Here is a 26,215-nt window from a genome sequence, read left to right on the forward strand (position 1 = left end):
AAAGGGCATCACTCCTCACCGCCTCTTCCAGGCCGGCAACTTGCTCTGTCCGCCTCTGTTGTAGTCTTGTGCCCCTCGCTCGTGACTGGAGGGGGCCCTGGGCAGCACCCCTGCCCCTCGCGCCCATGTCTTTCATGCACACCTGTCCATGCCACAGCTGCTTTCTGGGTCTGGCCGCCTGAGGAGTGTCTGGTTCTCTGTGCTTCCAGGCAAAGTCAGCCTGCTTTCGGAGGCCAGGCTGGATGTGGGTAGAGAAAGGGAGCCCCAGAGAGGGTGTCACGGGCCCCGGAGCCCTGTGAGCCAGGCCCAGGAGGGAGGAGACCCCTGGCTGGGAAGGTGGCCTCGCTGGGAAGGCCAGTCGACTTGGTGCCCCAGACAGCGTGTGGTATATCTGAGAAGTGTGGGACAAGAAGGAGGAGGTTCCAGGTTTTTCTTAAATTCTTCATTCATTCACATATTCATCCTTCATTTCACAAACATTCTTTAACATCCCCATCTGCTGGATATAGTTTCACAGCTATAGCCCAGGAGTAAATGTGAGAGCTGCCATCCTATCCTGTCCAGGCCTGACTGGGATCCCAAAACACGCCTGCAGCCTGTGTGGTTGGTTGGGGGGAAGTATGCATGCATGCATGCATGTATGCACACACGTGTGCCTGTGAGTGTGTGTGTATTTGCAGGGACATGGAAGAGGCAAGCGGGGTTGCCCCAGCCCCAGCCACCTGCTGGAGACCTGCCCTGCTGGAACAGGAGAGAACCACCCTGGGCAGCCCGGGCACCGTCTGGGCAGAGAGCACCACTACAGTGTGCAGAAGGCACTGGGAGCCCTGGGGGGCTCTGGGCTGGGCCGGTTACCTATGACAGCGTTAATAGCTCCCTCCTCCTTGCCTTCCTCCTGAGCTGAGGGAGGCTCAACTGTGCCCCCCACACCCACATCCCCACCTCTGTCCCAGCCTTGCTCTGCCACGGGCCCAGGGGTTCGACCCCTCTCAGGCCCTGAGCCATAATCAGTGGGCCTCCTAATGCCGTCCTTCCCAGGGGACCTGGATCTTAGGGAGCTCCTCGGCAGCCCCCCTGTGGGCCCCCAGGCGAGCCGGATCACCCCCAGCACAGCCAGCTGCCAGCAAGGGGGTGGGGGCTGCAGGGGCAGCAGGGCGGAGGCGGTGGGCTCCCACAGCCTTGTGTCCGTGGCCAGCCTGCAGCTGGGGGAGAGCCTTCGCTCTGATCTGGAGGGGTCGCCCTCAGAGCTAGGGTTTCAGCCACACAGGAGGTACAGATGTTAATAATGTTTGGGGAGTAAAGGAGGAAAGAATGAAAACTTAAATCCCGGAACCTCCTTCCTCTGTCCAAAGAGGTGTTGGGAAACTCATCAACCTTCCTGGGGGTGGGGCCCTCCTCCTCCCGCCAAGGGCAAAGGTGACTTGGAGGCACACCTGTGGGATGAGCAGTGGCCTGTCCCGCCCCGACACCCCCTTTGGGGCCCTCCACCGGGCCCAGCCCTAGGCTGGCCGCCTCTGCCCTCAAGGTCATCTCCCCATTTAGCAAGGGAGACAAACCCCTCACCCCCAGCTGGCTTCCGCAGTCATTCAGTGTCGTCTGTTCAAGGACAGGCAGAGGTGGCGGGGGGCGTGGTGCCAAGGGGATGAGGGGTGAGGGACACCCTCCCAAACCCCGAGGTCCTCCCAGCCCAAGAGCAGACCGGGCGGCCTCTGGGAGTGCGGGGACTCAGCCTGAGCAGCCGCCCTCCTTCGTCAGCTCCTTCCCGGCCACACGGCCGTCCTGGTCACAGACCTTGTCACACGGCCCTTTCATGCGTAGCTGAGTCGCTTTTATGAAAGAGGTGGGAATGGATGTTACAGGGACCGGAAATGAGGAGGGCAGCCTCAGCGACAAGTGAATTCAAGGCATCCTCAGAAACGGGAGCCGAGCCTCCAGCCCCGCACACCATGGGAGCTGAAACCTGGCTTTCTCCATGAAGGCGCGAGCAGAGAACGGTGGTCTTGCTGGGAGGCCCTTCCTCCTGCCCGCCCAGGGAAGCAGCCCCGAGCAGCCTCCTGCAGCCCCTCTCAGAGGACCCAGTCTCCTGTGGGCGGGCAGAGCTCCCGCCCGGGCCCCTTGCATGTGCAGGGCCTGGACACCTCTACCCCCAGGTGCAGAAACCCCAAACTGAGAACTTCCCTGAGGCCGGCGAAGATGGGAGCATCCCTTAGAGCCCTAGGACAGAGTGCCCACAGGTGAGGGACCACACATCTGGTTCATCCAGGATCGTCCTGGTTGACTCCTGTTATCCTGTTGTCCTGCCTATTTTGTCATTATCTAACGGAGAAGCCAGGATGGGACTGGTGCCCCCTCCATTTGTCTTTCCAGCTTCTGCCATGACTGCATTTCTTAGCATGTGTCACATGGGCAGTGAGTGAGTTTTCACCTAAACTCAAGGCGAAACCCAGAAGATGACAAGGGGTGGCGTGCCCCTCCTTCCCAAGCAGGCGGCTCCCTGAGACACTGAAATTCACCCAGACCCAAGCAGCTGGGACGGTGCTGACATGGACTCCATGGGGCCGCTTCTGCCAGTTGTACCCCTGCATGTGAGATGCATGAAGCCTCCAGGCCACCAGACCCTGGGGGCAGGGGGAAGGTGGGAGTGACAGGTAAGGGGTCTAGTGCCAGAGCTCGAAGGCACGAGTCTTGCTGACGGATTCACAGACAGCAGGGAGGGCAGCTTCCCTGCAACGCCTTTACCACTCACTATGTGGTATAAACCTGCAGCTGTCCTAGTGTCTGCGGCTGCATTTTCATTTTTCAATAAACTCTCAGTAGCGACAAGTTCAACAAAAAAGGAAAGTGCATGAGTAATGAAAATGTAAGTAGCCCAACTTTCTCTTTTTCAAGGAAGTCAATGATGAAATTGTAACATGAGCAAAAACTGTTTTCTGCCTTCACCATCCACCCTGAGAACTTTAGTGATGTCACTGATTATACAAAAACCAAGGCACAAATCTGCTCAAGAAGCATCAACATCTACCTCAAAGGTCATCGGTAACTTAGGGCCATCTAAAATCCTGGTCAACCATTTTCCTGGGTATTTCTGTGAGGGTGTTTTTGGGTGAGATCAGTATTTGAATGGAAAGACTAAGCAAAGCAGATTGCTCTCCGGACTGTGGGTGGGCCTCACCCAATCAGTTGAAGATGTGAAACAAACACCAACCTCCCCCAAGTAGGAGAGAATTCTTCCTGCCCTTTGACACAGGACATCAGCTCTTCCTTCTTTATACAACCTGCCAGATGTTGGACTCAAACTGAAGATATTCATTCTGAAAATTTTGGGCTTGCCAACCTTCATAATATGGGAGCCAACCATGGTTCTTTAAATACACACATGCACATAAATACTATATTACAGATTACAAAATCATATTTATATTGATATCCTATTGGTTGTGTTTTTCTGGAGAGCCCTGCCTAGTACATTTGTCAATTCCACGTTCTCTCGTAACGTGGTAGAGTGAAGTGAGAGCTGTTTGTCTGACAGTACTGCTAAGGGAGGAAGCTCACGTGTGGTAAACGAACGAGGTCAGCTTCATATCAGTGTAGTCAGATGCATCAGTGGGAAAACCAGCCAATTCCAGTAAGTTCCCATTTTCCATTTATTCAGGCAGTCAAAGTAAAGCTTTGGAAATCCATTCTGCCCAAAACGAAGTATCTCTCAATATTGTAAATGGTACTGGAAATTTACTTGATAAAAGTTCAACCTGAAAGATAAATGTACTTGTTCTTGAGGTGATAATATTATTACTTTAAATATATAAATGCTGATAAAAGCAATGGTATCACTAAATTAAATAAAAGAAAACTATGGAGCAAAATGTACCTAGAATTGGTTGTTGGGCACGCTTAAGTCAGGCCTGAACCATTAGGGTTGGAAAGTAGAAATGGAGATGGAGGAGGGATGGGAGAAAGTGATGAGCAACTCAGAAGAACAGAGTGGCCTCCTTCCACAAAGACGTTCTGCTTGAGAGCCAGTTGGCATCCATTCATTCATCTCACAAATATTACTCGACCACTTGTTTGTGCCAGACACTGTCGGACACTAGGGACTGAAAAGTAAACAAGATAGACAAGGTCCCCATCTTTGAGGAGCTCACATTCTAATGCAGGACATGAACAAGCAATTAAATAGCCAAGGCTCACTGATTGGGACACATGGTAGGAAGGCCATGAGCAGGTGCATAACTCAAATAACTTTAGGGTGTCAGAAACTTCACTACGGATGCTGTGTCCAACAGGCACATATTAAGTGCCCATTATATGCCAGACACTGAGATAACTCATGTATATAAAGAAATGAACCAGACACACTGGTGTCCTAAATGAGCTTATAGTCTTAAAGGGGAGGCAGATGTGCACACAGCTAACACTCGTACAAGGGAGGAGACAAATGCTACAATAGATGCACAAAGGGACAATTACCTATTATAGGAGAGATCAAGGAGAGGTGCTCAAATGCAGGACAATGGGAAGTGGACTTTTGAAGAGAATTAGGATTCTAATGGAGGTGGGCATAGGGGAGAGTTATTATATAGAAAGAGGAAAAGCATAGACAATGGCCGTGGTTGGCGAGAAAGCAAGAGCCAGGACAGCAAGCAGGCTGCGGCAGGTGGGCAGAGATTAGGGCAAGAGCAAGTGGCAAAGCTGGAGGGCCAGTTACAGAGGAAAGGCCTACGGAGTGTGAACTCTTGACTCATGGAAAAGAGACACTTTGAAATGTTTAGGCAGGGAAGCAAAATATATTGGAGGCAGGCTAGAAGAAGGGAGACCAGGAAGAAAGCTATTAAAAAAACTCCAGCCGAGTATAATATTAGCTACCATGTATGCAATCACAGACATTCAGTAAGTGCTCACTGTGGGCTAGCAGCTATCCTGAGCCCCAAGAAGAGTGCACCAAACAGTTAAAAAGTCCCTGCCTACGAGGTTTATGATCTGGTGGGGATTGAGAGAGAGAGCGTAAATGAATAAACAAGTAAATATTTGACATCACATCTGGTGCCAAGCTATAGGAGGTGAACACATACTGTGTGCCAGGCACTCTTACAAGCACATGATACACAAGACAATCCTGTGTAGGTACTATTATTACCATCCCCATTTTACAGATGAGAAAACTGATGGACCTGGATTAAATAACACCAGGCAGTCTAGGCAGAGCTCATACCCTTTGCCCCCACGTTTTACTGCCTTTCAGTGGTTGGGGGTCCAGCAAAGGCAGGAGGTGGGGACGAACAGTGCACAAAAGCAGGGCCCTTCCTTTCCCTAGACCAGGCATCCCGAGCCTCTCGCGTCTCTCCTCGCCCCTGCACCTTACAGCCCTGAGCACGTACCCCTTCGCTCTGCTGTTGCTCATCTGCCGGCTGTCCTGCCCCCTACCTTGCAACTCCTTTGAGAGCCAGGAACCCTGGTCCCTCTTGTTTCCTCTTAGACCTGCACATGGCTGGGCACGTGGCACAAACACAGGCTCCAGAGCATTGTTCAGCCAAGACGGCTGCAGGGATGGAATAGAAACGGAGAACCATGGTGGGGAGAAGCACTTTAAGGGCATTCAGCCCATGGTCTATGTTTTAAATGGGAGACTTGTTTTAGCTCTAAGACACTGGAATTTTTAATGATGGGAAAGAAGTCAAATCCCCACCGTTCTCGGCCAGGGCACTCCGGGGGGAGCAGGGTCCCAGTGCGTGTTCCTGCCCACAGAAACTCAGGCCCAGGGCTGACAAAGGGGATCCCGATGATGCCGTACAGGTAGCTGCCACCTATAGGCTTACCAGGCAGCCCCACATCTCAGCGGGCATTTGCAGCTTTGGCTGCCCAGATCAACAACTCCTTTGAAGAACCATTCTCTACCCCCTGCCCCAATCACGTGGTTCTGATGCAGCCTCCCAGGCCCAGGGCCTCCCTCCCTGGCCAAAGGATCAGCAAATTCCTCAGCTGGACCAATCATAGTCCTCCACTGCTCTTGGCCAATGAGTGGACTAGGTGTGGTCACATGACCCAAGGTGGACCATCCTCGCCCCACCCCCTACGCCCCCAGCCATGGGTCTGATTCGGGGATTTTTCCACCCAGAGCTGGCAGGGTTCACTTCCTCTTGGTTGTGAGGCTACATGGATCCTAGGAGGCCAGAGCAGCTTGCAGCTGTGCAAGAAGGAAGACAACAGGCAAAGGGAAACAGAAAAGAGGAGAGATTGAGAGATTGCTCCTTAATCCCATCACCCTGGAGGCAGCCCCACCCTGCCCGTGGTGTGAGCCAGTGTGCACACACACACCCATTATCTGACTGAGGTCAGGAAGACAGGAAGGGCAGGGAATGCTTCCCTTGAGACAGATGAGGAAACTGAGGCTCAGACAAATGGAACAATTGCTCAAGGTCACTTGACAGGGGTGAAGCCATGACAGAAGCAACCAGAACTTCTGCCCTCTCAATCAGAGCTCGAATCTCATCCTCCACCTCAAGAGGCACGGTGCCTGCAGCCAAGATCACCACCTTGCCCACATGGGCTGTGGTTCCTGGGATTAAGCCGCCCTTTTTGATCTGGACTTCTGAATGACGCCACAGCACCTACTCTTAGATGGGAGACTGTCAGGACCCAGCAGGCAGACCCTCTCCTCTAGGAACTTGCACACACAGTGTCGAGTGCAAGATTTGAGCAACACTAAACAGAACTTACCAGTCATTGTTCCCTCATCAGAAAACGTCTACCGCACACCAGTGTCATCATATCCTGCTTATTCACTAGGGGGTCTACCACAAAGTGCATTAAGTCCAAACTTTTGTCAACCATTAATGTTTTCTAATTGTAACTCCTCACAGTGTGCTTGTAAAATGTCCTTCAAAGAACCCACTGGGCTTTCTGAGATTTCAGTAAAGTTCTTTTTACCTATTTAAAAGGTGGAGAAAACAGGCCGTTCCCAGTGCCCACATTTTTGAAATGAGGAGCAGGGTAAGCTTTGTACCCTTTATGAGGCCCCTGCCTACTCGGATACTCTCAGCACATGGCAACGTGACTCCCAGCCGTGCTGGGGCGTCCCAAGGCAGCTGGGCCAGAGGGACGGCAGGAGCACAGGTTTGCGAACCCGACACACTCAGACTATGTTATCTGGGCTCCATCATCCCGGAAGAGTTTCTCATGAGATGGTCCTTCCTGCAGGTTTCAGCTTTCCAGCAGAATCTGGAAATACTACCTCCATGGCCCCTGCAGCAGAGAAAGGGGCACAGCTCAAAATCTTCCAGACCTTTATGCGAACCAGCCTCAGGTGTTTTCTTCTGGAGGACCGAAAGTGCCTCTGACATCTTGAGTGAATGATGTAGGCCAGACAGGTGCCCAAAGGCTTTGGGACTTCTCTAGCAGAAGGATAGAACTACTGGTGAGAGCTGGGTTGGTAGCACTGCTCAAGACTCCCCAAGACAAACTCACTTGGTCAGTGGGTATTGTCTCTAGGATGATCCCAGCTGGACATCTTTAGCGTCCAGAGGAGACTTACTTTTTAACTGTGAACCAGAAGTTGCTCAGGCTTGGGGCTCAAAGCCCAGAATGGACTCCAGCCTTCCGGCACAGCTGAGGCAGCCTGACAGCTTCCTGGAGTAGCCACTGCCCATGTGCTGAGAAGGGGCACTAGATGGCCAGTGCCTCAAAGGTCCATGTCACCCTGAACACTTCCTGTGGGCCTTCTGCCACTCTCTTGGCCTCACCTCTGATTCAAGCGAAGGCTACAGAAAAGTGATCTGTGCAGATCTTGTCCACTTCGTGCTGACAACAGTTCATCTCCAGCATAGCCAACTGTCTCCGCTTCCTGTCTGAGGACTTCTCTGCGCTTGGCATGGGACACCATCAGGAATCTGAGTGGCATTTACACATGCATGACCCGGAAGTGCAGGGGACTGAATGCCCCATGGAACAACTGGCCAGTGGGAGGGAGAAGCCCGTGGCTAAATGCTGCCCTTGCCTCCCTCAGGAGAACGACTCTGAGACACAGTCTACAGGGCTCCTCAGGAGGTCTCGGTGGGATCAAGCACCAGTTGCCTGCAGTGCTGGACACTCAAGGTCATACCTTGTATTGGCTTCTCTGCCTTCTGTGTCTTTCTCTCCTTGGTTTCCATCCCTGCTCTCTGAGATCACTTCCCCTCAAAAAACTATATGCTGTAAACAAACCTTTGTCTTAGGTTCTGTTTTTGAGAGGAATGTAGGCTGAGACATGTCTTCATCTTTGGGCTCCTGTATACCAGCACTAGCTCTGTCTTAGTTAGCTATTGCTGCGTAACAAATTATTCCCAAATTTAGTGGCTCAAAACAACAGTCATGATTGTGCAATCTGGGCCAGGTGCACACAGATAGCTCATCTGTGTTCCACGTGGCATCAGCTAGGAGAGTTCAGGCAGGGCTGAAGGACGCACTTCCAAGATGCTTGACCTCTGTGGCCAGCAACTTGGTGCTGGTTGTTGACTGGGAGCTCAGCCGAGACTGTTGGTTCACAGCCCTGATTCTCCCCTGCATGGGCCTCTCCATGTAGCTGCTTGGGCTTCCTCACAACATGGCAGCTGGGCTCCAAGCAGGGGCAGTGGAAGCTGGCAGCCCCCTTAAAATGAAAGGAACCAGTAGAGCCTCACTTCCACTGTATTCCATTGGTCAAAGTTGCATTGGGTCTAGCCCAGAATCGAGGGAGTGGGAAAACAGACATACCTCAGAGTGCAGGGAGTGACAAGACATTTTAGCCATCTTTGCTCTGCCACATTGGCACAGAGATGAGTGAAGAGCTAAATAAATGGCTAATTACATAAGCAAATTAGTTAACAAATGCTACCAGCCATTGCTCAAGAGTAATCTCCTCCCCATCCATAAAGCCACTGTCCCGCGATGAGAAATTTCAGAATAAAATATTACCTTGATACTAATTTACTTGAAACCAGAAGGTTTTTTGCACTCAGAGTCATGGAACGTTAGAGCTCAAGGGATCCCAGAGGTAGTCCGCGTCAGCTGCCTCACAGCACAGCTGAGGAAGGTGAGTCCAGGGCAAGGAAGGAATGTGCCCAAGGTCGCCGCGCTGGACACTGGCAGGGCACGTGCTGGGCCAAGGCTCGGATGTGGGCAGCTCTGCTGCTGGTTAACCCTAACCCTAACCCTTCTGGGCCTCTCTCCTTGGACGGGCTGCACTCCAGTCTGTGAGCAGCTACTGAAAATCTCCGCCACTGAGCCGAGGGGGGAGCCCGTGTAGGGGCTGCGTGCGGGGGTCCACACGGGGGAGGAGCTCAGGCTGGGACCAAGACGGCCTCGGAGGGCAGCCTGCATGCTGCATGCCTGTGCCTGTCACAGCCGTGCGGCCTGGCCAGTCACACTGGCTACTGCTCATGTCATGTCAGGAGTATTTGTGGAACCCCTGGAATGTGCAAAGTGCAGAGGAGAATGCCAAAAAAGCACAATAGAAGTCATCTCTAATGCCTACCCACTGTCAGGCACTTTATTTCATTATCCCCCTTTTCCATATGAAAACTGAGGTTCCCAGGCACTCACCTCTCCCAGAGCTAATAAGTAACCTGCTGGGATTCAAACCCAGGCCCGTCTGAACTAACCTCACCTGCCCACCCTTTTCCCTAAATCAGCTGTCGCTCTGACTTGCTTCCACACCTCTAGGAGGTTCGCTCTAGGAGGCCAGGCACAACCCTTACTCAGTCCATAGGACAGCGTGTGACAAGGCCCCCAGGCATGCAGGGTCGGGGCAGTCATGGCAGAGGCAGGCCTATGCCGGGAGGGCACAGGAGGGCAGGCCTCTGGGGGAGAAGGCCTCGGAGAGGGAGGACAGGGCAGGGCATCTGAGCAAAGGTTTGGGGCTGGGAGGAAGCGTCAGAAGTGGCAGGCTGGGGGGTCCAGGAGCTCGGAAGGGCTGCATAGGAAGGCTGGGGGGGCTTCTGCACTCCACCCTCAAAAGGGGGAACCAGGGAGTCTGTCTCAAAGCTGCCTTTGCACAGCCCACCCTGATGTGTTTCACACGCGTGTTCCCTAAGGCTGTGCTCTCAAGGGCAGGAGCCACTGCCATTGCCAGGTGGGCAGTGACAGGATGAAGCAAAAGGAAAATGCCCACTTATTAGGTGCCTGCTTTGAGTCATTTGATGACGGCATGGGATTTTGGGCCACCTACCCACCCTGTGAGGGGGTCTCCATAACCCTATTCTTCCAGCTGAGGAACCGAAGGAAATGACGTGACTCACCTCAGGGGTCACAGCTATCAAGTGGAAGAGCTGAGAACTCCGCCCTCTGTGCACACTTTCTCTCCCAGGCAGCAGTGAGCTGGAAGGGGTTCAACCTGGAAAGGTACAGGAGACAGGAAGACCACGTCCTGCGCAGTCACAGTCTGGCTCGACAGAGGAGACACACACAGGAAAATACCACCCAAAAGTCCCCTGTGCAGTTTCTAGCAGAAGGAGGCATCTCCAGGCCTAGGGGCACCCCAGGGCCTTTGCCCCTCCTTCCCAGGAAGAGAGGTTTCCGCCCTGAGCAAGACAGCGCACGTCAGAGGCAGAGACCTGGCAGCCCTGGGTCTGGGGCTGATTCCCAGCACTCTCCGGGCAGCCTGGCCAAGCTGCTGACTCACTGAGCAACCCTCAGATAAGTCACTTCCCTCCTCGGCACCCGGCATTGAAAGCGGGCATCCCTGCGTCCCTCACCAGATCTGGGCCTGCACTCCCTCTACCCAAGGGGCCTTTCACCAGCAGCTGGTTGGGTGGGGAGGGGGCTTGGATGACATAGGAGAGCAGGGAACGTGGCATTTGAAACCTGACAGTCAATGGAAAAATATAACCCACCCTTAGAAAGCGAAAACAATGTCTACTTATTTTCATAGCACACACCACTGCAAAGAAGGCTCCACACACTTCTTGGGTGATGGAAGCGCATACAGGGGGGAGGCCTGGGGGTGGCTGTACTTCTGGAAATGGGGCCCAGGTGAAAGCTGAGAAACCCCGAAATACCGGGATTGTGACCTTTGCCCATCAGGGGTGACAAGCAGGTGAACGGCTCTCCAGCGAAGGAGACAGATCATGGCCAGGGCAACCGGCTTCTCCAGCAAACTGCCAGCCTTTGTAGGGTCTGGGAACTCTGGGAACGGATGAGTGATTTCCAGAAGGGCCTGCACAGCATGTGCACTGGCCATTAGGAGGCATGCATTGACGCAGAAGCATATTCAGGCTACATTTTTGGTTTTTTAAAAAGCAAGTTTATAAAACAATGTAATTCCAATATTCTAAAAGAAAGTTTAAAAATATTCATGTGAACACACACACACACATTTAGAAAAAGTAGTCTAGAAGAAATACAACAAAATGTTAGGTATCCTTGCATGGTGAGATTACAGGGGATCTCTCTCTCTCTCTCTCTCTCTCTCTCTCTCTCTCTCTCTCTCTCTCTTTCTCTCTCTCATCTCCACATTTTCAAGTTTTCTGTACATACCTACATAACATGTTTAATAAAGGAAATAATAAAAGGTTTTTGAATCAAGCCTGGAAAAGGACCTTACCAAAGAGCTAAACTTACTTCCAAAGAGAACTTAGCATCCTTATTACTATAGATTTTGTGGCCAACTCCTTACTGTGATAAATCCTATCACTAATCATTGGTGTCAGCCCCCTGTATCTGTCCCTCTGGGGTCACACGGAGAGCAAAATATCCAATGTGTTTTACATCAGGCCTTGGAAAGCCACGGTGTGTGTGTGTGTGTGTATGTGTGTGTGTGTTTGTGACATATATGTGTACAAAAGCATGTGTTTGTATCATCTCCCCACATGCAGCACAAGTTTTCTTCCTAATCAGCTCTGGTAGGGACAATGTTACAAATAGTTTTCATTCCTGACTGATGGCCAAGGATAGGGTAAGGACACAAGGTAGGAGGGGGCAGAGAGCCAGTATAGAATAAATTTTTTTCAGAGATCATCAAAAGGTGATTGCATTAGGAATTGGTCATCTCCTGAACTATTCCCATTGCTTCTATTTATTGCCATAATCTGAAAGCTCTCAGTATAAACCGGTACCAATTTACAGATAGAAAAACCAAGTCACAGAAAAGTGTTGTGACTTGTCTAAGATCAAACAGTGAACAGGAGTTGGACCAGCAGGTGTTCAAGTCCTGAGTAGCTATTCTATCATCCAACAGATATTGATTGGACACCTACTATGTGGCTGGCATGAAGCAGGTCCCATGGAATCAAAGATAAAAGAGATGCTATTCCCAGATAAATACGTCCGCACACTGGTGGGAGGATAGAGGCTTGAAAACAGGGAGAGTGCCTTGCCACACTGTAAGTGCTGTGTGAGAAGGTTATGGGAACAGGCAGAAAAGGGGGAAACTCAGTGGGGTTGGGAACCAGGAGAGGGCAGGCCAGACAGGGGCAGAGTGTGTGGAAAAGGCCTTCTGAGAGGGGGAACATTTGAGCTGCATCCTGAGACATGAGTAGGAATCCACAGACTGAAGATGTGAGAAACTGCATTCCAGCCTGAGGGAAGAGCCTGTTCAAAGGCACTGGGGCATGAGGAAACATCCTATTTGGAAATTTGCTGAGCCAAGAACACAGGGTGTGCTGTGGGGAGTGAGTGAGGGGAGGAGAGGCCAGCCAGGTGAGTTGGGGGCTGGAGGTCTCACTGAGAGGTTTGAGCTTCACCTTGTTAGCAATACTAGGTAGGCAAAAGCTTTAGCAAAAGTGTGACATTTCCAGACCTCTCAGAACCTCTAGCTGAATAGGGGGGAAAGGCTAGGGGTGACGGCCAGTGAGTAACTATGGTGAGGGCCTGGAGTAGACAGCAGCTCTGGGGTTGGGAGGATGGAGTCAGGGAGGCCCTAGCTCTCCTCAGGAGACCAACTGCAGCCAGCTCCTGTCTGACAGGAAGGGCGCTCCTGGGTGTCAGGGTTATGTGAGGACCAGCCAGGCTGGGCTCAGACGGTAGAGGCCTCTTGCCCCATCCTGTCCAGCGCAACACACTGTGTGGAGCCGTGGAAGTCAGGTGATGTGGGCCGGGTGGGGCTGAGCTCCAAGGAGGTGGGGCTGGGGCCTGGTGATGCGTGGGAATGGGACCAAGCCAGGTGTCTGGGGGCCTCATGCCATGGGCTGGTGAGAGGCTGGGCAGTAGCCCAGAGCAGCTGAGGCAGGAGGGGCTGATGCCCTGGGAGGTGTTCAGGACGTGGGTGTGGGAGCCACAGCACAGATGTGGGCAGCTCCTGCTCTGCTCAGGGTGCCCCTGCCCAGGGCCCCCACCACTGCCCACTCCCTAGAGGCCCCTCCCATGCTGAGGCCAGGAGCAGGGGCAGAGGGCATCTCCTCTCTTTTCCTGTTCCCTTTTCCCAGGCTCATAAACCAAAGTATTCTAGCCCTTAGAAACTGTCAAGTGCTCCTAATTTACAGAGGCCCATAGAGGGAAAGTGACTTGCCCCAGGTGACACAGCAGATGGACAGACGAATGGCAATGCATACTGTGAAAAGGCCTAGACCCCAGTCTTTCTTCTTTCCTCGCCTCTCCCACCTCCAGGTCTCCCATGACTAGCAGAGCCCCAAACAGCGAGGGAGGGCTGTGCAGCACGATCAGCTCGGAAGGTCCCGTGCCGCCAGGGAATTGACCACCTTCCCCGCAGCGGCTCCGCGGCTGTGCAGGCTGTGCTGTGGGCGCAGGCCCAGGGACGGCCCCTCCTCCTGGGCAGGAACGGGGAGGGCAAGTCTGTCTCCTGCGCCGTGGGCGTGGGTGGGAGCTCCCTGCCTCCACTTACCAGCTACTGATCCTACTCGGCACTTGGCGCCCCCTGAGCACCGGCTCTACTGTCTGCGCAGGGGCATAATCGCACCTGCAGGGGACTAGCGGTGATGGTCACATGAAGGGCCAAATGGGGAAGTGCTTTGTAAGCGACAGTGTGGTCCCAGAGGTGAGGGGCAGAGACGCCGCCCACTCACCTCGGCGGATGTCACACAGGCACTGTCAACACCTCTGCAAGTGCTTTCTTCAGGACAAGCGTGTGCTCGTCTGTGCTGGGTGTTAAATACTCCCTGTGTGCACTTTTATCACCAAGAACCCGCTTCCCAGTGGGCGGACAGGGGCCTTTGCCAGTGGTTGGGAAGCAGGTCTGGGCTGTGGGGCAGGCGAGATGCCCACAGCTTGGGGAGGGGGGGGAATGCCCAGGGCAGGAGGCCCATGGGAGGGCTGTGTTGTGGCAGGGGTGCACCTGGTGTTGGGGTTCATGTCTGTGAATGAGCCTCTGAGCAGCCCCTCTTCCCTGTCTGGGACTCTGGCCTTATTTTGAAACGATGTTCTCTGAGAAACACTCCCCTGCGTGGGGGTCCTACGCATGGCCCTTGTCCCCTGGCCTAGAGTCAGGGCCTCCTGGCTCCCAGGGAGGAGACAGGCCAGAGAGCGGGGCAGTAGGCGGAAGCCAGGAGAGGATGGTTTCCCAGAGGGGAGGGGAGAGGAGGGCACTGTGCAGGGCCAGTGCTCCCTCTCGGCTCCCTTTGTGTGGATGGGCTGCCGACAGGGTGCCCAGCCCTTCCCAGGGATGGCCACTGCCCCTGCTACTCCTGGGAGCACCCGGGTCCTTGATCACGAATGTGGGGAGGGAGAGGGGCTCTTAGCTCCCCAGTGGCTCGCCCCATCCAATTACAGATGGGGGCTCCCCCAGCAAGGGTCAGGTCACACGGCCTGTCCCCGGGGGCCAGTCCCTGCCCTTCCCTCTAGGCCAGCCTGGCATCATCCTCCCAAGCCCACCATCCTCCGCACTCCGCAGACAATCAGGCAGGCGGGGCTGGTGCGTGGCGGGATCAGGAATAAAGGGTCCCGTTCCTAGGCCCAGACTCCACGCCACATAGAAGGTTTGCAGTCACTGCCTTCCTTGGAAATGGTTGCCTTTGGAGCAAGAAGGCTTCCGCTCTTGGGGGACAGGGATGGTGGGGACCCGAGACAAGCTGGGGTCCCTGGGCCTGGAACGGAGTGCCCTGAAGGTGGGGACCCCTGGGCGTGCTGGCCCAGCCCCGTTTCCTGCAGCTGCTGTGGGGACGGGGTGGGGGAGGAGGGCTTGGCCAGGGTGAGCTAATCTGGAGAAGAGATTTTCCTCCTCCGCCAGCCCCTCCCTGGGCAGAGCCCTAGGCGCAAAGGTGGGCCTGGCCGGGGCTCCCGGGGAGGGGCCGGCTTATCAGGCAGGAAACACTGGGCTCTGGCCACATCCTCCTCCTGGTCACAGCAGCTCCCAGGAGCAGGAAAACACCCCGCAGCCGCCGCTCCTCCACCCTCTGCGGGCCCCTCCTGCCGCCTTCCCCTGTCTTCCAGCTACAGGGCAGGCAGAGTGTCCCTTAAGGTGGTCTGCTGCCCCGTGGGGCTCTGCTCAGGGGCCCAGCCTCCCATCCCCTCTGCCACCCTGACCACCTGCACCCTTCTGAGCCCCTGCAGCCTGGGTCTGGGGGTGGGGGTGGGAGGGCAGGCAGGCATGGCAGAAACACAACTAAGGGGCACTGGCCCCCAGGGAGGCCTGGGTGGGCCTCTCGGTGCCATTTCCTTGCCCTAGAAGCCACCGTTTGTTCCCAGAAGGGTCTGGGAACCCTAGGGCAGGGCGCCTGCCTCCTGCAGGGGTCCACTCGGCCTCTCCATCCTCTGAGAGGCTCATTCCAAGCCTCCCTTTCCTGGGCCAGCACCCCAGGACCAACTGGGCTGCAAGAAGCGCAAGGAGGAGCCTCTTGGGAATCCCCTGGAGGCAGGCTGACCCGCTGGGCTCCGGGCTCCCCAGTCTGCATTCCCAAGACCCCTTTTCCTGATCACCCTGTGGCCCTGAGCCTGTGCCCCTGGCCTCTGCCCTGCTGAGACCCCTGCACAGCAGAGAGGGAGGCATGGGGGGCCCTCTCCCGCAGCCCTGCCTAGCACCCTTCTGGCTGGTGCTAAGGAAGACCAGCTGCCCCAGTGCTGGGGGCCCTGGGGGTGTCCCCTGTCCCCTTCACCCGGCTTCTCTTCTCAGCTACTGGCTCTCAGGCAAATCCCCTGACCTCTCTGGGCCTCCATTTCCTTTTTCATCCAATCGGAGGTGAAACAGGATGATAACAATTATTCCTGCCAGCTCGGACCTCCAGTGATTTTTTTCAAGGTCACAGAGGTGGGACAAGAATCTCTCCATTCTGACTCCACGTTCCTTCCAGTACAAGAGTAACTGCTCTGTTCACACTAGGACGCCTCTGGCCACCTGATGCTCATGCTCAGGACAAATCACTGTACTCACGGTGGCGGATTTTCAGGACGCTACGCACTTGCCCTGACTTTCGCGGCACCCTAAGAGTGGGAGCTGGCGCTTCTGTTTTTCAGAAAAGGGAATCAAGAAGAAAACGTTATAAGACTTGTCAGGATCGGAAGAAAGGAGACAGGCAGCCGTCTTGGATTCTCTGACGCAAGGACAAACCAGCGTGGGGAGACGAGGTCAGTGGGCGCCCCCGGTCCCCTCCCCTTCCGCCCGGCCTCTCCTCCGCGGAAGTCACAGCCCCCCTTCTCAGCTCTCATCATCAGAGCCTTGAAGACACAGCAGCGGCACCCTGAGGGCCCTGGAGGCTGCAAAGACGTTTCATTAATCAAAACCGAGTGATTTTGTTTTCCAGAATCCAGTGGAAGATTTTTCTTGTTTTAAGCACCCCTCACTCGCCCCAGGCCTGTGCCCCTCGCCCTACAGCCCCTTGGCTGGATGGGAGATGAGAGACCAGAGGAAGGACGATGAGCAGGGCCGGAGACCCACCGTTTGGCCCAGCGGCGTGAACTTCTGACAGATGACTACACCCTCTGCCGACACGCAGAACGTTCTAGCAGTGCCCACAGAGGAGGCTCGCCCACTCCCTGGTGCCACTCCCACCTCCCTCCCTCGCGTTCTGGGTAACAAGGCCTGCCTCTCCTCTCCCCTCCCAAGTCCCTGCAGCAGTCACCTCTGATTAGGGGGAATGCAGACCTGAGATTGGATCCGGGGAGAACCACAACCCCTGCCAGGCCCAAAACAGGGTCCCTGACAGAGCAGAGAGGGAATGACCACTGGCCTTCAGAGCCAAGGAGCGCCTGGGCAAGGTGGGGGCACATCGTGGACTTAGGCTGGAGCAGGAGGGATCCGAGCCAGGTAAAAGGAAGCGCTCTGATGATGGAACTTGTTAGATGAGCTTGCAGAGAGAAAAATCCCTTTTTCTAGAGGATGCTCTAATCAAATAGAAGCCCATCCTCCAAGAACGGCTATGAGGCAGTCCCCAGCAGAGGCAGGAGAATGGACCAAATGACCCCGATGGGCTCTTTCAATCTCAGCGCAGTGCCACACACACACACACACACACACACACACACACACACACACACACACACACACACACACACACGGAGAGAGGCCTCTCAGACCCCCTCAGTATACGGCGGAGGTCCGTTTCTTTGTTTCTCCAGTGCCATCAATCCCAGAATGAGAGTCACTCAACACAGCCTTCAGGCCTAGAGGAAATCTAAATTCCTTAAAGAAATCTAAAATAAACAATAGCTATTCCATACATTCATATAAAGCTTTACAATTTCTTAAGTGCCTACAAACTCACTATCTCCTTAGGTGAGGGGACAGGTTCGTCGATCCAAGTCCCGACCAAAACCCAGCTGGGGGTCAGGTCGAACCCCCAGCCCCCAGGCCTCAGCTCTTCCCAGACACTCTCCCACAGTGTAGAGCTCTGCATGCCCTGTGAGTGTGACCAGTGGCATTGATGGTGTGCTCTGGGGGACTCTGGGAGACAAGTCCAGTTGCCTTGCTAATCAACAGAACAAGCCTTCCCCCACATCAAAAGCTGATACTCAGAGAAGGGTGTGCCATCCACTGTGGCACCTGGGGAGAGGCACACTCACAGTTTACCAGTGGCAGCCAGCAGCAGGCACACGACGGGTTCTCAGGAAGACAAAGCCCCCATGATGGGTGTAGCCAACCGAGCGTGGTGAGATTTAAGTCGGTTATAAACAGCCGTCAGCGATTTTAACTCTTTCCATTAAGAAAGAGGCTAGTCAGCTTTAATTAAGGATCTTTGAGAAAATCGACCAACAAGCTGTTTGAAGCAAAACTTAGAAACTTGTTCATATGCTTAGACCTGGTGATAACCCTGCAGGGAGTCTAGCCAAGGGCATAAACATGTAGATGTTCATGGTGGTGTTATTTATATGGCAAATAATACAAATGGAACAATTTAGTTACCTAATAGCAAGGGGATGGTCAGACACATTGAGCTACATGAATGCACTGAAGTACTATGCCATCATCAAAAATGAAAAATATGAAGACAGCTGTCAATGTGGTGAAACCTCTGGTATAGAATGTGGAGAGGAGAAAGCCAAACACCAATGATATCTATACCTGCAGTGTGGTCACACCACGTGAGCATGAGACTGGGGAGACCAATGTACAACGAGTATGTTGAAAATAGTTACATCAGGGTTGTGGAGTGGGTAATTTTTCCTGTTTCCAAAATTTTTGCACATTGGTTTTTCAACTGGAAAGAAAACAGTTTCTGCAGAAAGGTAAAGTTTAATGACATAGGAAAATGTTTATTTAATATTAGTGAATAAAGATGTTTAATCACAAAAGACATATGTATATGTATGTAGAACAAGACAAAAAAGTCTGAAAGGATATATATAAATTACCAGTAATGTCTCTAAGTTGTGGACAATAGATTACTTTGTTTCTCTATGATATTTTTTTCCTAAACTTTCTACAAAGATTGTGTCTCTTTTGAGAATGAAAATATCAATAGATGATAGTCCAGACAGATATATAGATAGATGATTGCTAGATGAGATAAATAGATAGATAGATAATAGATGGGTAGATGGCTGAGAAGAAAGATGATAGATGGGTGGATGAGGTGGGAAGATGAATGGGTGGATAGCTATAGATAGATGATGATGATATAGATAGGTAGGTAGATGATAGATAAATAGATATAGATAGATATAGATGATAGATTAGATATAGATATAGATAGATAGATGATAGAGATAGATGATAGAGAGAGATGATAGATAGATAATAGGTAGGTAGGTACGTAGATAGGTAGATAGATAGATGATAGATAGACAGATAGATAGATGATAGATAGATAGATAGAGATAGATGACAGGTAGATAAATATAGGTTTCTTTTCTCCCTTCCTTCTTTTCTTCTTACCTTCCTTTCTTCCTACTTTCCTGCCTTCCTTCCAAATCCCTTTCACTGGGTGAACTAAAGAACACAGCCTTTTCAAAAGGAAAGGTAGGCAAGTATAAAGGTTACAGATCAACTGTCTTTAGCTCTCATCTGCGACTCTAAGATGGGATGGGAGAGGAGATCCCCCTCTGGAATTCTGTGTCTCTCTCCCGACCTGTGTACTCCAGGCTGCAAGCAGGTGAGGGTGGACAGCCACAGCTGCATCACAGAAAGCCTCCGAGCCCTGAGAGCTATATGCATAAGGCGCCAGGGTCTTGGTTTCCAGAGAGATGGGTGTGAAAATAAGGGACCGAGAGGTCTCAAGTTTTTACCACCAAAATTACCTGGAACACCTACAGGACATTTCCTGTGTTTATTCATTTATTTTTGAGCAGCTACTCTGTCTCTCCTGCTGGGGAGGATGCTCCTAGTTGATAATTCCAGCACCAGGCGATGGCCAAGTGCCGTCACCGGGATCTGCTCCAGCCCCGTGGGAACTCAGGGAGGAGCGACCCCCTCTGCTGGACAGGACTGGGCACCTGAGCTGGATCTGGACAATGAGCGGGATGTCATCAGACAGGTGATAGGAGTGAGGGTCTCTCCAGTTGGGGAAGAGTATTGGGAAAAATACAGGATTATGGGGAAGGAAAGCATTTTCCGAGCACAGTAGGTTTTCTGTGTAGTAGGTACACCATGGTGGGGTGCAGGAGGTGAGGGGGAGGCTTCTGGAAAGGTCGTCCCCAGGGCCACTCACATGGAGACAGGCCAGGTGCTGTGGGTCCTGCATCCTGCACAACTGGGGGGCTGGAGCTGGCCATGTGAATACATTATCAGGGTTCCCCCCAGGATCCTTTACAGGTGAGGGGCATGGGCACATGAACCCCCTGGCTTCATATGAACCCACGTCTGTGCCCACCCTGTATGCGTGGGCCACAAGGAGGTGCAGAAGGACCTTAAGGAAAACAGTGAAATGGTAACGTCTACATTTTAGAACAACAACGAGGAACTGCATACCCATCAATTCTCATAAGCCAAAGCAAAAAAGACTCTGTCACCAGGGGCAACTGAGTACCCAGAACCATCACCAAGAACTCTAAAATAGCCCTGGCTTCTACGCATGACTGTTTCATAGCTGAGCAAAAGTGAAAGAGCAGCACGGTAGCCTGCTTCCTGCCTTTCCCAAGGCAGGGACAACGCCCCTGATCCACAGCGTGTCCTGGAATGAAATGTGCCCATTTGGCAGTGGGAGGGCCCCTGTCCTGGGCAGACACTGCCGGTCAAGTCCTCCAGCCAGCTGAGGAGCCTGCAGCCAGCCGCCGGGGGTGGGGTGGGGGGGCAGGCCAGCAGGGATTCGGATCTTATCTAACTGTGCCCGGTAATTTCCTCCAGGTTCGTTCTGTTTTCCCCCAGGCTGTGAACAGTATGAACCTGTAATTCATTCGTGGTGAAGTGCTAAAAAAGGCACAAAGCCTTGAGCTGTGGGACTGTTTGGCTGACGCTGCCAACAAATGTACCTGATGAAGAGCTGGACCCCTGGCCTCCACTGGCTGAGAGGGGTGAATGGCGCGGCACCGCCTCCCACCCTGGGCCTCAGTGTGCCGGCTGCGCAATGGGGTGACTGGGTGACAGACCCCCTGGGGCTGTGGATGAGAAATAGCCCATAAAACTTGCTGTAAATCTTACTACATCTATAAAGTGCCATTAAAGTAATGACTACAGATTATGATCAAAATTGGATGAACATAAACCCATCTGGGCCTTCCCAAGACCTACTCCTTGGCCCAGAGGGCCTGGAAGAACACAAGGCTGCCCTTGACTTGAACAAGTTACAACTGCTTCCTGCCAGAGAGAAGCCAGACAGGGGTGACCTGCAAGGGGCTTAGTAATCATCAGTTTTTTCCAGGCAGTTTTGGTTGGGAATATAATCCTGAACCTCACAAAATCCTCCTTTAATCACTGATCCGTGAGCTCCCCTGCCCTCTCCATAACATTCCACTGGGTTTTGCGAGCCCACAATATCTTGTTATACCACATTCATAAATGCGTAGTCAAGTGGGAAATCTGGGTGCTTTTCAAGATTACTTCAAGAATAGAAAAAATGTGATAGCCTTAAATAAGAGAAAAATTAGGCAGAACCTCCTTCCTTTCTTGAGACAGGCTGACAATCACCACATTCCACTGATAAGAGTGAAGTCATTCCAGAGAGAAAATTGTTCTGTAGGCAGACTATGGGCTGGCTTTTTCTTTCAATATTAATGATAACACCATTTTCAAAATGTAATATTAGGCTTTATCTCGTTATCGTAACTCATAAAATAAACCACCCCTACAAGATAACTTTATAAAATTAAAAAGTTGGTGTAGATAACACTTTGACTAATATAAGCATCACTGGGCATGTTTTCTATGCCTCACTTGGAAACGTTTTCTTTTTGCAAAACCGTATGTTAAGTGATAGAATGATCACAGTACAAAAACAATTATTTAAATTAAATATTTTAGACAAACCAATATCTATAACTGTTCCAAAGCCTGTGTAGTTCTTAAAAAAAAGAAATGGAACAGTTTAGCTTAATGTCTGTGATATTTTACAAGATCATGAAAGCCCGTTCTGGACTGCACCAGTCAATCATATTGGCAATGATTTACTATTTATTACCAAGTGTCGTATACAGTAATAGCATAAAGATTAATTATATCTTATGAGTGATTTACAATAGAACTCCTCAGAAGGAAAAAAATCTTTCAACAATACAAAATATAAGGTGAAAATAATAGGAGAATATATAAAACACTTATACAGGCAATAATATACTGAGATCAAAAGACAAACAACTGCCTTTTAGCTCACTGCTGGGTAGGTTCCTTCAAAGAGATGGGGATGTTTTCCAGGTAGGGTCAGGGCTCAGAAACTTTCTGAATCCCAGGTGTTTCTGTTCTCTGGAACGTAATAGAATAAATGGGGAAGTTGTTTTGAAGTGTTGGCTGAAGATGTTACCAAGAACCAGCTGGCTGGCGAGAAGAACCAATTCCCATCTCAGCCATAGGAATCATGCTTCAGAGTTTGAGGTCAGGGCACCTTTGAATTAGTGGCAACTCAGGTGGAAGCAGAGCCAGGGAGGAGAGGGAAAGAGATCTCAGGAGAGGGAGACAGAGACCGCAGGGAGGAGGTTCCTTCTATATCTGCGTGTGCTGAAATCTTGCTCAAGAAATCAGCACATCCAGATAGAAGGTAAGTGGTGCTGCTTTGTTGAAATTCTTTTTCGGTTCCCTGCTCTTTGTGGCATTAGGAACAGGGAATTGACCAAAAGACGCCAACATCAACAAGAGTGTCTGCCTTAGGCTGTGTTCATGAAGGTGTGTGTGTTGTGTGTGTCACACACACTGACTGTATACATTCAGGCTGTGTATATCTCTTGAAATACATGTTTAATAAAAAGAAAAGAACTTACGTAAAAAATAAAAATAAAAAACAGACTTGAATTCAATCTCATTTTCAGTGATGCAGTCAACCCTAGTGGTTAATTTCCCAGATCACAATGACTGCTTTTTCTCAAATTGGGAAAGAGTCCCTTTGGAAGACTAGGACCGTCTGGGTAGGCAGTGCCGTGCAGAAGGCCCCATGCTTTTGGGCTGTGCGCGTAGAATTATCACCTGGCAGCCTGTTAATGAGCCTACTAATGAATCGAACTTCATTTTCCTTTTAGTTAGCTTTGAAAGAATCCTACATCAGAAGACCCTGGAGCAGAGAGGGAAACTTTTATGTCAAGTCTGTCCTTGACTTTACAGGTGGGGGTGAGGGCCTCTGGGGAGAAGAGACGCCAGTGGGGGTTCACCAGCCCTCTGAAGCGGAGCAGGCCTGGGATCCCAGCCGGAGGCTCGCCCCCCCTGATGGACCCAAACATCAGCAGGGCTCTACCCCTGCGGCTGTGTCATTAGCAAAAGAGGTGAGAATACGGCTGGGCTTTTTACGCATTTGTCTCCGTGATGGGGACAGGGAGGAGAGAGGTCAGTGAAAAAGCCATCGGGAAACAGCACCTTTCAGCACCTACCTCGCCTTATTCCCAGGTGCAGCCAATGAAAACTCATTTGAAGGAAAATACTCAAAATGCAGGCTGGAGGGAGTGGAGGGGGTGCTGGGATCAGCACAGCCCCCTTGAGGGGAGGGGCCCGGGCAGATCGCAGAGTCCCGGCGCCAGCGGCAGTCCAGGCCTGCCAGCCCGGGGCGGTGGGAGCCACAGCTCTGCCAGGTCGCGGCCGCTCTGTTGGGGCGCAGGACGGGGAGGGCGGCGGCCCCGGCTCTATGACACGCTGTAGCTGTTGTAATATGTGGCCGTGGCATCAGCCAGCACGGAGATGAGGCTGGTCTCCGTGGGGCCCGTCGGTGTCACCTGGGAGACCGAGGCATGCCCACTGAGGGCCACGGTCCCTGCAACAGGGTCTGGGTGACCAGGAGTGTTCAAATACTGGTCGAACTCATTTCGATCCATGTCCCCCAGGAGTTCCACCTGGCTCAGCTGATCCAGTGCGTCAAAGCCAGGGTGCTCGGGAGGCGGGGAGAGCTGGCCCAGGTGGGCATGGAGGTTGGAGTGGAGGGGGCGGTAGGTGGCAGGGGAGTAATAGGCAGGCGACGGGGGGCAGCCGGGTACCGTGGACACCATAGAGACGCTCGCGGACGGGCCGAGCGCCAAGGCGCCCAGGGGGTGGCCGCAGTGCAGCGGGCTGGGGGCGTACTCCGGTGAGTACGCGGGCGCGGGCAGGTGGGCGAGGCGGCGAGGGTGCGCGTGCTCCTCCTGGCACGGGGAGGAGAAGAAGGTCTGCTCCGGCTCCAGCACGTCCAGGGGCGACATTTCCGGGGGCGTAGGCAGCCCATACGGGTAGGCGTCCACGCTGCCAGGGGTGCCGCAGCCGCCAGCCGGCCCCTCGTGGTAGCAGCCACGCAGGCTGGGCAGCGCGGAGCCCGGCGAGTACTCACCCCCGTCCTCCTTCTCGCCCAGCGCCCCGCGGCCGCCGCGCTTCTCGGGCAGGGCGTTCTGGTCCCGGGACAGGGAGCTCAGCAGGAAGCCGGGGTCCACGCGCTTGCAGAGGCGCTTGGCCTGCTTCTTCCTGCGAGGGCGGTACTTGTAGTTGGGATAGTCCTGCATGTGCTGCAGGCGCAGCCGCTCCGCCTCGTCCACGTACGGCCTCTTCTGCGACAGCGTCAGCGCCTTCCACGACTTCCCTGCTCGCACAAGTCAGAGGGCACTGTCAGCACCGGCGCCGCACCTGTCTCAGCCTCTCCTGCCTCCAAGCGTCCCTCTCGCCCACACACGCGCGCGCACACACACTGTCCACCGCTGTCCCCCACCCAGCCCGCCCGCGCCCCGCCCCAAGGGACACCGCCCTCCTCGCACCGTTCCCCAGCCCAGACCCTGCATACTCCGTGAGGCCAAAACAACCACTCACGCCAGCATCCCGCAGAACCATCCGTGCCCACTACGCACACCCTCCAGTCACGTCTCATATAAAAACCCCAAGATAAAGTGATCATGTAAACAATGCAAGATTCACTGAGAAAGGCCCACGGCACCCAACATCAGCCACAGGGCAAAAATATAGAAGGACTCCAACACTGATTTGGGCTTTTGTTACCTCTGGAGGGGCCAATTCTAATCATTTGTGCATGTTAATGAAAACGCTTTGCCTTCGTTGATTGTCAGTTAGGAAGTGATAAGACGATATTTATGGCATCGATCTCACATGCCTTCTTGTGTGGAAACTCAGGCTCGGTCAGTTGTTTCATATGCAGGATCTCGCTTGGGGTAACAGACCTGTACATCTGAAGGTCAGAGGCCCCTGTGACCGTGGCCAGAATGCTAGCATCTGCCTGCACCAACCACGCATGTATGCACGCACCCTCTCACACACACACACACACACACACACACACACACACACACACACACGCGCGCGCGCGCGCGCGGTGGCTTCCAGCCATCTACTTAAGACCCTTTGTGGCAGATGGCACCTGCACAGCCATTGACTCTACGCAGAAGCAAATTCGTCAACTTCTTTGCACTGTTTTCCTCACTATAACTTACATTGTGCTACTGCCCAACTCAAACCCCTCTCTTAAAGAAGCGACCTCCTTCTGTATCACACTGCTCTGAAACATGCTAGATTCCCTTGTATTTTGTCTTTACTTGCTTGTGTGTTGTTCTGCAAACTTTTTGCATCTCTCGTTCGTCTCAGACACTGCCCATCCCTCTGGCTGCAGGTTTTCTGAAGGCTGCTTCCAGACCCCTTAGACTGTCACCTACTAGGCTGGATTGGGGGTTCTGCAACTTTGACAAGTTTCCCTGTAGACTTTAGTGTCTCCTGAAGTGTGAGACCTACTAGCCCATGGGGGGAAGTTGGGCAACTGAGTCCTGTAGGGAAAGGGGCCCATCTCCCACCCGAGCGCTCTGTGCTGGGCCAAGTAGAGCCGTGTGTACAGCTGCCCTCCATGCCACACTGGCTGGCTCTGCACGCCAGGCCCTCAAAGATGCTGAAGTAGGGCAGTTATTATAGGTATTCTACCACGGGGATGAAAGTTGATGACTATTCTGATAGAGTCATCAATGTAATTAGCTGTCACTTAGAAGGGCAAAGTGTTAGCAACTCCAGATTTGGGGTTGGCCAACAGTTCCCAGCCTGTGGCTGAGGCCACAAAGTTGTTGCAAGAGGATAAGATCCACGTACACCCCACACCCTGTCTGTGGGCTGAATATAAAATGTGGCTCTAGTTCCTAAATGTTTCTGGATGTTGTAGTGTGAATAAAATATGTTTGTTTTAAAAGCCACTAAATATATGACTGTCTTAATGTTCTTTTTCATTTGTAATATATGAAAAATGCACTACTGGGCAAAGTTTTTAATGTTAGTGATTGAAAGCTGATAGTCAGAATAAGTTGGGACTCTCACATCCAGCCCTTCCCTTTCCTAAGGAGAAAGGAAAGGGCTGGGCAAGTT

General features: G+C 52.6%; 1 protein-coding gene across 3 annotated transcripts in view; it reads right to left on the reverse strand.

Annotated features, from left to right (window-relative positions):
* The window catches only part of SOX7 (SRY-box transcription factor 7), a 30,793-nt gene that overhangs the window by 2,460 nt on the left and 2,118 nt on the right, over window positions 1-26,215 (reverse strand). The window contains exons 2-3 of one of the 3 annotated variants that reach the window (XR_012129669.1): window positions 23,278-24,446; window positions 10,248-10,342 (exon numbers count right to left, since the gene is read on the reverse strand). Coding sequence is in view for 1 of the 3 variants with exons in the window: in XM_036998964.2 (XP_036854859.1) it covers window positions 23,527-24,446 (920 nt within the window). In the remaining 2 variants the exon portion in view is untranslated. Of the gene's footprint in view, window positions 1-7,868; window positions 10,343-21,854; window positions 24,447-26,215 lie in introns of those variants that run through there. The other 2 variants (XR_012129668.1, XM_036998964.2) reach the window with 2 other exon arrangements.

This window comes from Manis javanica, chromosome 3 (assembly GCF_040802235.1).
Source record: "Manis javanica isolate MJ-LG chromosome 3, MJ_LKY, whole genome shotgun sequence".
Taxonomy (NCBI): domain Eukaryota; kingdom Metazoa; phylum Chordata; class Mammalia; order Pholidota; family Manidae; genus Manis; species Manis javanica.